At 41.3% G+C, this 11,236-nt stretch overlaps 1 protein-coding gene and 1 long non-coding RNA gene across 2 annotated transcripts in view; one reads left to right on the top strand and one right to left on the bottom strand.

The window, feature by feature from the left end:
• The first annotated feature begins 2,996 nt into the window (after positions 1–2,996).
• The window catches only part of SCIN (scinderin), a 50,700-nt gene continuing 42,460 nt past the window's right edge, over positions 2,997–11,236 (top strand). The window contains exons 1-3 of the mRNA XM_051786022.1: positions 2,997–3,252; positions 7,921–8,075; positions 9,608–9,769. Coding sequence (XP_051641982.1) covers positions 3,054–3,252; positions 7,921–8,075; positions 9,608–9,769 — 516 coding nt within the window. The 5' untranslated portion in view covers positions 2,997–3,053. The remainder of the gene's footprint in view (positions 3,253–7,920; positions 8,076–9,607; positions 9,770–11,236) is intronic.
• LOC127470479 (uncharacterized) lies at positions 5,576–7,882 on the bottom strand. The gene is made up of 3 exons (XR_007904312.1): positions 7,533–7,882; positions 6,891–7,011; positions 5,576–6,755 (listed from the first exon to the last, which is right to left on the bottom strand). It is a non-coding gene; the product is annotated as an uncharacterized LOC127470479 (long non-coding RNA).

Raw genomic sequence — 11,236 nt, 5'->3', positions numbered from 1 at the left:
CAATATAACAAAATACTTTGGAAATAAATGAGCAAAATTAAATGGCAAAGTTTTTCATAAATCCTTGAATTCCCTGAGTCATGCCAAAGCTTTAAACTCAATACGTTTGAATCTGCTGTTTTAAGGATTAGATGAGGAGCAGGAACACCTTCTAGCAGTCCTGGGTGATCTATCATGACTTGGGAAAAAGACAGGGCATTTAAAGATGGCCATACCTCCCACAGTGCAGTGAAGTAGGCAGAAATCTACACCCTTACTCCGTGACTGTGTTCCTGGGCTGTGACAGCAGCCAATTGATATATCCAGCCTCCCCCTACGGAAAGAGTGTGAGGTAAAATTATTTCCCCTTGTTACTGAACAGCTAAAACAGTGTTAGACCTTTGCCATCCCTTTGAGAAAGCCATAGTTTATCAGCAAGATATAATCTTTAATAAATTAAGTAAAGTAGTCTGAAAGAAGTCTGAAACTCCATTACATAGCAATTTCTAATGAGCATAGCAATTACAATTTGACCCCGGACTTCTGAGTCATGAAAACAATGCTGTTTTCAGACCTTTCCACTTCAATTACTATATCAAAGGACATGCAAAAGCAAATAAAAAGTAATTTTAAATATTGTTTCGTAATGTGCGAATCCTAAGATACTTCTCATTTTTTTTCTCCAGAATTTCACTTTTGAATAACCATGTTAAAAAGATTTTGTTCATTCCAGAAGTTATGAAAATCTATGTAATGTTAACAATGCTAGCCTAATTTTGCTACCAAAAAAAGCAGATGGAAATGGAAGAAGACAGTACAATTTTCATTAGGAGTGAGATTGCAAAAGCAAGATTTGCAAATAGTAAAAAATTAATGTTGAACAGTACAAACAAGTATCCTGGCACTTAGGACACAAACTTCAATCCAAGGTTTTCTTTGCTAGGAGCCAAATGATTACATAATCCTAGTAAGACAAACTCAGGCATGAGAAAACTCTGCTCTCAGTACTAACATCCTTTGTGTCTGAGTGGTGCCACAGACACCGAGACAAAACAATTAAACTGTTCTTGTGTCTTTAACCTTTGTCCATTGGTGTGTGATACTGGGAATGGTCAATGCTAAACAAATAGCATTAGCATGAGTCTCATGCCAGCAATGGGGATTCTGCTTACAGTAGTATTTAATCTGTAGATTGAAAATTTAAAGCTAGAATAAGGAGATATAAATTTAACAAACCTATCCTGTGCAATCTGTGCACAAACAATTTTAGCTTGGCAAGACAGGCAGAACAGGCAGGAGAAATGAGGCTTCATAACACTGAGCTGGTTTGAACTCCAGTATAGGCAAAACTCAGCGCAATTCTAAAGTGAGTGCATCTTGCCAACTTCAGAAGAAATAGTAAATCCATACAATTACAGAGTATTGTGGGAAGTTCTGTCCACACTGACTAAAGCAAACTAATGCACAAGAAGGCAAAAAGGCATGCAAATAGAAAAAAACCCAAAAAACAAACAAACAAACAAAAAAACCAAAAACCAAAAACCAAAAATGTGGTTGTGTAATTAAGTGAGTAAAATTGAACAGAACACAATATTGAAACTGGAACTGCTGGAATTTTTTGGCTACCCTTCCTTGAGTTTTTTTCTTCTTCACATGATGAACATGTAGAGAAAGATATTTCATTTGGGAAGCATTGTGCTTTATCAAGCAGGCTTACTGCAGCCCTGGCAGAATGAGGGATAAAATGCTTGGCTGTGAACTTGTGAAGGTGAGCTGTAACATGTTCAGCTGAACCTTAGACAAAATAGAGCACTCGTAATTTCCTTTTTTAAACAGTGAGGATAAAGCTTAGGGTGCCTGTACACCTCTGTCTGGAAACTGATGAGAGGGTGCTCACCAAAATGGGAGAGAAGAGTAGGTACCCATTGTGTAACATCATCTTTTTCCTCAAGAGCATATAAAGAGAAGGAGGGAAGATAGTTAAGCAAATTTCTTAGTTGTAGTTCGCTTTTTTTAACTTTTTTTTTTTCCAAAAATACTCTCCAACTGATTTGTTGCATTTAGCAGTGCCTCTCCCAGTTACTGAGGCAGCCCAGTTCTGCACTCTTCTGGTACTAACTTGATAAAACCACACAGTGGGGAAATCATGAGCTTCAAAACTCATTCAGGTGAATAAGATGATGAAACTAAACAAAACATTTTCTGAAATGTATCTTTTGATATGCTGACAGCTTGAGCTGCATCTACCTGTATCGTACCCAGACTGATCTACCTCCTGTCAATATCAGATGAAAACAGTTGTTGCAAAGAAAACTGCAATTGCCATGTTGATATACCAACCATTTATAAAGGAAAAAGACAAGTAGGAAGTGGGTTTAAATCTTTTGGGTTGTTGTATATTGTTGGAAAAAAGGAAAGGAAAAGGAAATTTATATAAATTCTGGGCTTCATCTAAAATCTTCAAAAATATTTTTCCCCCTAGAAAAAGTCTGCTAGCCATATTGGACAAATGAAATGAGCAAATGAGAGCTGTGCTCTGCCATTCCAGCCTGGGGTGAAAAAGAGCCCAACCACAAGCGCAAGCTACGGAAACTCTTTGTATTCCGGTACGAGCAGCTTGCAGAAACAAGGCAGATGTGATGATTATAGAAACACACTGCACAGCACTGTAACACCCGTAGGTACTGGGTTAGCCCGCTTGTACTTCACTTCCTTGACTTTTATGGGTTTTTTCTCTTATTACTTTAGAATAAGGAAACATTCTCTGCTTGCAGTGAGCGAGGCTGACTTTTTTTTTATAACACCCCTGCTACGACAATAGGCACAGAAGGAAAAAAGGACGCCGTGTGAGTTTTGCAGAGGTGTAAAAAAATTAATAATTAAACAAAAGCCGGCCCCGGGAGCGGATGGAAAGGGGTGGGACAGACGCATCCCACCACCCACACCGCGCTCCGCACCCGTCCCGGGGCCGGCCCGGCCCCGCCCCGCCCCGACTGGGCACTATATAAGTGCCGCACCCCTCGCCCTAAAGGCGGTGCTGGTTGTCCTACTGCGCGGGTTCTCCGTGTCCCGCTATGGCTCCCGAGCGGCCCCCGCCGGCCTTCGCCGAGGCCGGGCGACAGAGCGGGCTGCAGGTGTGGCGCGTCGAGAAGCTGGAGCTGGTGGCGGTGCCCCCCGGGCTCCACGGCAACTTCTTCGTGGGGGACGCGTACCTGGTGCTGCACACCGAGCGCCGCGGGGCCGGCGTCGCCTACCGCCTGCACTACTGGCTCGGTAGGAGCGGACGGGGGCCGGGCTCGGGGCCGTGGGTGAGGTTTGTCGTGCCCACTCCTGCTGCCGTGGGTTCTTGCTGGGTTCCGGGGCATTGGGAGCTGGATTTTCCCTGCCCTTCTGAGAAGGGCAGTGGATGCGAAGCTTCTGGGTGGAGATAGGAGTAGGGCTGCCACCAAGCATCGGGGTGATGTCGAGCTTCACCCCTTCTGATGGTCACGGTCTGTGTGGCGGGACAATGGGGTGCGGCAGAAAAGTGAACACTTACTTGCTCTGTGATGTTAGTTTGGAAGTGCTGAAGGGTTAAAATCGAGTTTTGGGTGCACTCAACAGAGATTTACTAGTAAAATCTTGCTTTCACTCACATCAAGAGTTTTCTTGTGTTTTTTTCCGCTTGGATGAAAATTCCCTTTTGGCCATCTCCCTGTGGTGTTGTTGACCTGGTTTATGTCTGGGTGTTGCCTTTTTCAGCTAGACTGATTCTGCTTTCTGATGATACAGGGATCAGATGCAAAGTCACCAGTTTTTTTGTAAAACCTCTTTAGTATCAGTCTGACAGCCTACTGGGAACACTGGAACTGGGCTGATGTCTTTTGCTTTCCACCTTGACTAGCATACTTTACATCAAAATAGAAGTCTGACATAAGGATGCATTTTCTGTGACTTCCTCATTTCCAGGAGGTATCTTATGATTTCCCTGTCTGGCCACCAAGTCATCCAGTCACGGTGATTGCTGTGTAGCTGTCTGAAACCTATTACTTTGTTCTTGTTTCACTATCAAGTTTGTGTTTGTAGGCAATCATCTCAATGAATGTACACAAAGATAGGTTAATGTGTATTAACATTAATGTGTTTGAGTTGCAGTGGTTCTCATTGTACTTTTGCATGCACTGAAAAAAAATAGCATATAAAGCTGGGATTGCTTCTGTATAAATGCTTGAAGTGTGTTTAGTTTTGCATGGGTTAGGAGTTTTTCAGATGGCAAGCAGGATTGTGTCTGTCTCTGGTGAGAGTATAGTCACAGGTGGCAATGTAAATGAATTTCTGGCAGTTCTGTCAGCAGTGCTGCTAGTTAATAGCAGGGTTTGGCTGTTCAGACCTTCATTAATGAATCTAGAACTACTTATGTTATAGTTAAGGTCTAGTAGACACTTTCCAGGGAATGATGTAAGGACTCTTTGCAATTCTTTGGAAGTGAAGAAAAACAGTGACTGATGTTTGCAGTAATTAAAACTTCTTTGCTGTTGGTGAAAGAGCTTTAGTTGTACCTGCTGATGCACATTTCATGCTGATGTTGTGATATGCAGATACTGTAAATGGCTTCAGGTGATCGAGGTATCTATTGTTGTTGTTCAGCTGGCAGGGTGGCAATAGGGTGGCTCACTGCTGGGAAATCCCTTACTGTTTGCAAGACACTTCAGTAGTAGGGTGGAGAATCTCAAACACTGCTGCACTCATAATATGAACAAGAGATCAGAACTTCAAACAAGATGTATGGGGAGAGCCAGTCACACGCAGGGTGAGAACCACAGAATCACTTTGGTATTTTTAACTGATTTGCACTGCTGGTATGTACACCAGACTTTTCCCTTATGACCAAAGACTGCATAATCTGTGGGCAGGAAGACTGCAGTAGGGTTTTTATGAAGACTTCCCATAAGCTGTCTCTGGACAGATACAGCAGTCACTATCAGACTTTGGGATGTAAAGAAAGAATCACACAATCAGCTAGGTTGGAAAAGACCTGTGAGGGTGAGTTCAACCTATGGCTGAACACCACCATGTCAACTAAGTGCCACATCCAATGTTTCCTTAAACACCTCCAGGGACGGTGACTACCACTTCACTGGGCAGCCCATTCCAATGCCCAATAACACTCTCTGTAAAGAACTTCTTCCTAATGTCCAACCTAAACATCCCCTGGTACAGCTTAAGACTGTACCCTCTTGTCATACTGCTGGTTGCCTGGGAGAAAAGACTGACCCTCACCTGGTTACAGCCACCTTTCAGGTAGTTGCAGAGAGTGATAAAGTCTCCCCTTGTGAACTCTCGTGAAGTTAGATAGGTGGAAACCCTGCAGACTTTGGGCTTAGATGCTTACAAGGGCCTTACCATTTGGTGACACAGTTCTGCTCCTGCCTGTCATCTGTGATGTGTTTTATTGTGGGGGTCACATGGCGGCTTTGAGTGTGAATGGATTCTGACTTCAGCAAACCCCTCCCCCCCTGAGTTCAGAATAAAAGCAGAGCATCCTATTATATAGTGACAAATGTCTTCCTAATACCTTGCTTGGGGGTTAGAAGGAGGTCTAGACCATGGGAAGATGGTCTGTGACTGATGTGCTGATAGTCTTGAGCTGTGGTTGTCACCCTAGGGTTAAAGTGACCCAATAGTTGTTCTGTCATCCTGAAGTTTTCTATGGGAAAGCCACTCTTTTACCAAATATCACACATACAGTGAAATGATGTTGAGGTTGGATCATTTCTGAACAACTCAGGTGCTGCAGCAATGTTGGCATGGCTGAGCAATCAGTGCAGATCTGTGTCATGGTAGCTGTATCCATTTTTAACTTGGCTCAGATATCCTGGCTCAGTTGTCTGTACTGGCACTTGAGAGATGCCTTAGTAGCTAAACTACTAAATCTAAGGGAGCTGTCTGGACATGAAACTATCACTGGTGGAAACAGCATGTACTGCACCAGTATGAGGCTACTTGTGGAAGTAAGACTGGCTATACCCCACTTAATATCTTTAATAAAATCATGCCTAGTGTTTTTTAACTATTTTTTTAACCCTTCTCCCCAGAGATGTAGTCATAAGATCTGTCCGTATGACCTGGGATTTAATCTGGTAAAAATTTGTTCCTTTTTCCTGTATACTCTACCTTATTTATGGCTGTTTGTGCATCAGACTGTGAGGTAAATCTGTTTTTCATACAAACTTGAATAACCCATACTTGGACTGATGCCCACTTGATTTTTTTTTTTTTTAATTATTTTTTTTAAATGGAGTTTCTCTGAGTATTTTATTGCATAGCAGCAGTGAGACCAAGCCTGGTAGTAACTCTTATCTCTAAAACTGTTCAAAAACCATTTTTTGTCAACCCTGAGCCCTGCTGTGTGTTTGCAAGCAATAAATCAAAAGGATCTAGTCCTAATGGATATGAATAACCTATTAAAAAACAAACAAAAAATCCCCCAAGCCCCCAAAACTTTGCCACCAGCTTTAAGGTGGTACCCAGATCTGAGAAAGCATATTGCCAAATAGCAATATATTCTATTCTTGAGTGATGGACATTTTTTTCCAGAAGTTGTCTTACATCCTGCTTTCAGTAATTTATTTTTTTACCTTTTTTGTGTAGACCTAATGCTCTTTGCTTCCCTATGCCTCCATTATTCTTCGGACCCCTTCCCTATTTCATCCTTGGTGCTTTCTGGAGGCTTCCGTATCACCTGTGTCTCCACAAAAGCTGTGGTGGTGGTGGCATTGCTCCTGGGAGAACCATGGCTGTTGGTGGGAGATGGGAGACTTGTGGCATTTGCACTGCTGGAACATGAATAGGGCAATTGTTCTCCGCAGCAGAGGGGCCTTCCCTTAGGCATTCCTGTCCCTCCTCTCCCATGCTTTATTCTTTACCAATACCTTACTGACAAGTCTCCTGTAACACCAACACCTCACTACACACTTCCCATTCTTCTGCAGCCTGTGAGAGGTATCTCTGTCCAGGCTGTCTGGGCTCTGTGCTGCTTTTCTATTGAGTCACCTAGAAGCAGAGAAATGGTTAATGTAAGTGAGAAGCTGCTCTTGAGAACTGCTGCTTGTATACCAGCTTTTCCCTCTTATTTAGACAGAAGAATAAATCTAAATGGAAGACCTCACTTTTCCTTATTTTTCTAAAGTTTTTGAGAAGCCTGGTTTTTTTCAACTTCATCCTGTTTGTACTTTCCTTGACACAATCAAAACTGCTGAAAATGTTCATCAAAAATGTATAAGCATATGTTAAAAGCTTTGGTTTAATATACAGCCTGATTTGTGGCATGATTAAGCCGTCAGCACACTAGGTAGAGGCCATTTTGCCACAGGCCTGGGAAGAGGCTAGTCTCTGAAAGGTACAAAACAAAGTGTGACCTCATGAAGCAAATAGTGGAGCCCCATAGATGCTTTTCTTTCTCCCAGCTGTACTAGGCAAACTATGTTGCTTGCATTATTATGTGAAGAGGACTCTTTGAATTATTTTAGCTTTATAGCTTAGAGAGTTGTTCTTAGCATAAATATCCAGTTTACCATCCAGACAGTCCTTTGACATGACCTTCCTTTGTCTTTGCACTTCAGCTCAAAGTCCCAAAATCATTATGGCTGACAGTTGCTGTGCTGAACTCAATTGAAATATTCTTTTGTTTAAAGAGGCTAAGAGAAGACAAACTTTGCGATTTTTCACCTTTCCCCTCCCCCCCCATATAAATGCAGTTCTACTATAAATGTAGTCAAGAAATGGTCTGGAAGATTATGTATTTGGTGGTGAACAAGGTTATGATGTAGTGCTTTGTTGCCACATAAACATTGGCTGTATAACCTGCTGAAGGCAGTGCCTGATTGTCACGGAAACGATTTCTCCAACAGAATTCAAAGTTGTGTTAATGCTTTACAGACATAATATTTCCTCTTATTTCAGGGAAAGAATGCACCCAGGATGAAAGCACAGCTGCAGCTATCTTTGCTGTTCAATTGGATGACTATTTAGGAGGAAAACCTGTGCAGAGTAGAGAAATTCAAGGATATGAGTCTACTGAGTTTGTGGGTTACTTCAAGGGAGGAATCAAATACAAGGTAAAGACTCTTGTCAAAATGACTTCTAAAATTGTATGTAACATTGTCCCCCACATTAAAAAAAAAGAGTTTTTTCTTTGTAAATGGAGAGTTTAAAAATTGTTACTTAATACTTACTGGTCTTAGATCTGAACTACCCAACTTAAACTGTGGGAGTCCCAGTGCTTGTACAGAAAGAAGCAGCTAGTTTGCCAGTGCCTCTTATGATATGTGAAAACCTTTCCCAATTATTTTTTTTTCTCCAAAATAAAGCTGTCCTGAGATTTCATGGTAGTGTGTCTAAGGGAGCTCAGAGTAGGGACTCTTTTTGTCTGGGAGGTATTAAATTGTGTGGAAATCACTTCTATGTCGTAGACTGAATCATTTTGTTCAAATGCAGAACCCAGTGTGCTCAAGTGGTTAGAAATATGAATAGAATGTAAAAAAACCAAAACCTCACTTGAGCCTAAAAATGGTGCTTTTGCAGTCCTACTGCAATTTTTATTCTAAGGTAGATTAAAAAACTCCCAAATACTTCTCACAAAAATTTTATATTTTGAAAAGGTAGTGTCAGCATTCTTGTGTCACTTCCAGAAGCTGAATATTTGAAAGGAATTTTTTTTTATTATTATTTTGCAGCATCTGTGGGGGTTTTTAAGAATAAAGTAATGTATCTCCTGAGAATCTCCCCATAGTAGGAGCTCTGGGAAACGTGGCTCAGTCAGCCTTTTTTTCCCCATTATGGAGGCTTGTAACTTCTCACAGACTAAAAAACCAATTTGAAGCTTTTAACTCTGATTGTATAAAAGAGTGAGTCATGTGCCCAGTCTTTTACATTTTATTTTTATTTGTACTTTCAAGAGCTGGTTTCTGTTCCAAGCCAAAGTCTGGGTCTCCTGGAGGAGTGGAGAATACTGCCTCACAGAGACAGACAGCCAAGCCAGTTTACAGGATTATGTTTATATTTATGACTATAGATTATAAATCAACAGTTTGGTCTCACTTTCCCAGTTTGGTACTCCTTGCTAGGTTGTCTCCTAAGTTGCAAATATTCCTTTCATAAAATTACAGAGCTGCTGTGGAATTACCCATCCCTCTACACATAACCGGCGACTGAAACCACCTGGACCTCTGAGAGTCAAGTTTGGAAAACTTAAAAAGGAGCTGCATATTTCTCTGCTTTTCTCCTGTCTTTATTTGACAACCTACTGACTTTTGTCCTAACAATGCGGTTCAGTGTTACCTCATCCTCTGCAGGATGCAAGACAGTGCTGTAAATTCTGTGTTTTCCCTTTCCTTGTTTATCTGAAAACCCTTTGAAGCAGGGTGGCGTCTGCTCCCTTTGCTAAAGGTTCACACCTGAGAGTTCAGCATCAGCAGCAGTTTCTGTCGGGTCTCTGGTCAGTACTAGATTATCAACAGTAGATGATTTTGGCTTCCTTCTTGCTGCATAAACTTTTTTCCTCTGGTAGCTCCTTGTCTGTAGCAAAAAAAGGTAAGTTTGCAGAAATCAAGCTGAAATAAAGCTGGCTGCTTTGTTTTGTTTTATTCAGGCAGGTGGTGTTGCCTCTGGATTTAATCATGTTGTTACTAATGATCTCAGTGCCCAGAGGCTGCTGCATATCAAGGGCAGAAGAGTTGTAAGAGCCACAGAAGTCCCCCTGGCTTGGACCAGCTTCAACAAAGGAGATTGTTTCATTATTGACCTTGGAACTGTAAGTGTTTCCTAGAGCAAAATACACTGAAAATAAGACATACAGCATCCCTGATAAGGTCTGAATCATCCCCAAAAATCAGTTGTGCATTTTAGTCACTCATGCAAACCAACAGAAAGAATCTGCTTTACAAAATCAGTTTGTAACTTGGAAGGTTTGAAACTGCCCTAAATGTTTCCTGAAGCGTGCACAGATTATCCTTCAAGAAATAGATCTCTTTTCCATTAAAGGCATTTGGAGTTTTCAGTCCTGATGTTTGAATAGCTTAAGCTGTTCACAGTAAGTCCAGTCTGACTTTGACGCTATCACTGGCTCACTGGGATCAGTGCTAGTGTTCAGAGCAAAACACAAATTCAACCTTCACTTAAGAGCATTTCTTCATAGGTATAGAACTTTGATCATGACAATTCACTCTAAAGAAATAGCTTCAAAAGTGGCTATGAAACTACTTGAATATTTCAAGGGTTCACTTAAGGAGCAATCACTTGCTTCAAGACTTTCTGCTGAGAGCAAGTAGAGACAGCACAGAAGAATATGGACAGAGATGGGAAGATAATTTTGCTTGCTTTAGATGACTTGAACTGTAGTACTGTCACCTCAGAATACATGTTAAGACTTTTTGATACTAAAAGTAGCATCTAGAATGTAGTCCGCACTAGATGCTAGTTACCAATTTGAAATTATTCCCACAGCTGATATGTAAAGTGTATAAAATGGAAAGCATATGAAAGAAAATAGCATCTGCAGTTATTTTTAATTGTAGTGTTTGTCAAGGAAGTGGTGAGCTACTTCGAGATTTCAGAGCTCCCCTGACCTTTTGAAAAATGAGATGAGCTCAAATGTTGCACATTTGGCTTTTTCCTCTGAAAAGCATCCCCTGGTGTGACAGTTGAAGATAATCAATAATTACTTGATACCAATATGACTTCGATTTATTATGATTCACAGCCTTCAGAAGGAACACCAGCCAGTGTTTTTTGAACAGTATCCTATTCCTCCTATATCAGTGTGATCTAATCAGCTGAAACAGCCAGGTGATCAGTATCCAAAGTTATCTCAATGTCACTTTGCAAAAGAGACTCAAATCATCTATTCCCTTTCAGTTAACACATGGGAGATGGCAGAGTTGGAATTAAACATTTCTAGAAAATGTTGCTTTTGCATTCAAGCTGTATGAGTTTTCTGGAGTTAACCTCCCATGGACACCCTGTGAAACTGGGTGTACTTCATGAATTCAACTTGCCCTGGCCCTTATTGTGCCACAGTTACTTAGTTTACCTGGAGTAGTTACTCAGGTCACACTGCAGACATGGCTACGACACTGATGAAGTGCACTGTGGGTATATTGCAGTGTTACCTGTATGGCTTGGGGTTCATCGCTTTTGGTGAGATTTGAGAGTGCTGTGACCAAACGATTTAAATGTAATATGGCTTTAGAGTCTTTATCTAATGCTGAGTGTACATTGT

The sequence above is a fragment of the Manacus candei genome, unplaced genomic scaffold (genome assembly GCF_025592945.1).
Source record: "Manacus candei isolate 608988 ecotype Guabito, Panama unplaced genomic scaffold, ASM2559294v1 h1tg000021l, whole genome shotgun sequence".
Taxonomy (NCBI): Eukaryota; Metazoa; Chordata; class Aves; order Passeriformes; family Pipridae; genus Manacus; species Manacus candei.
The sequence above is the reverse complement of the archived record's forward strand: the minus strand, read 5'-3'. Positions and strand labels throughout refer to the sequence as shown.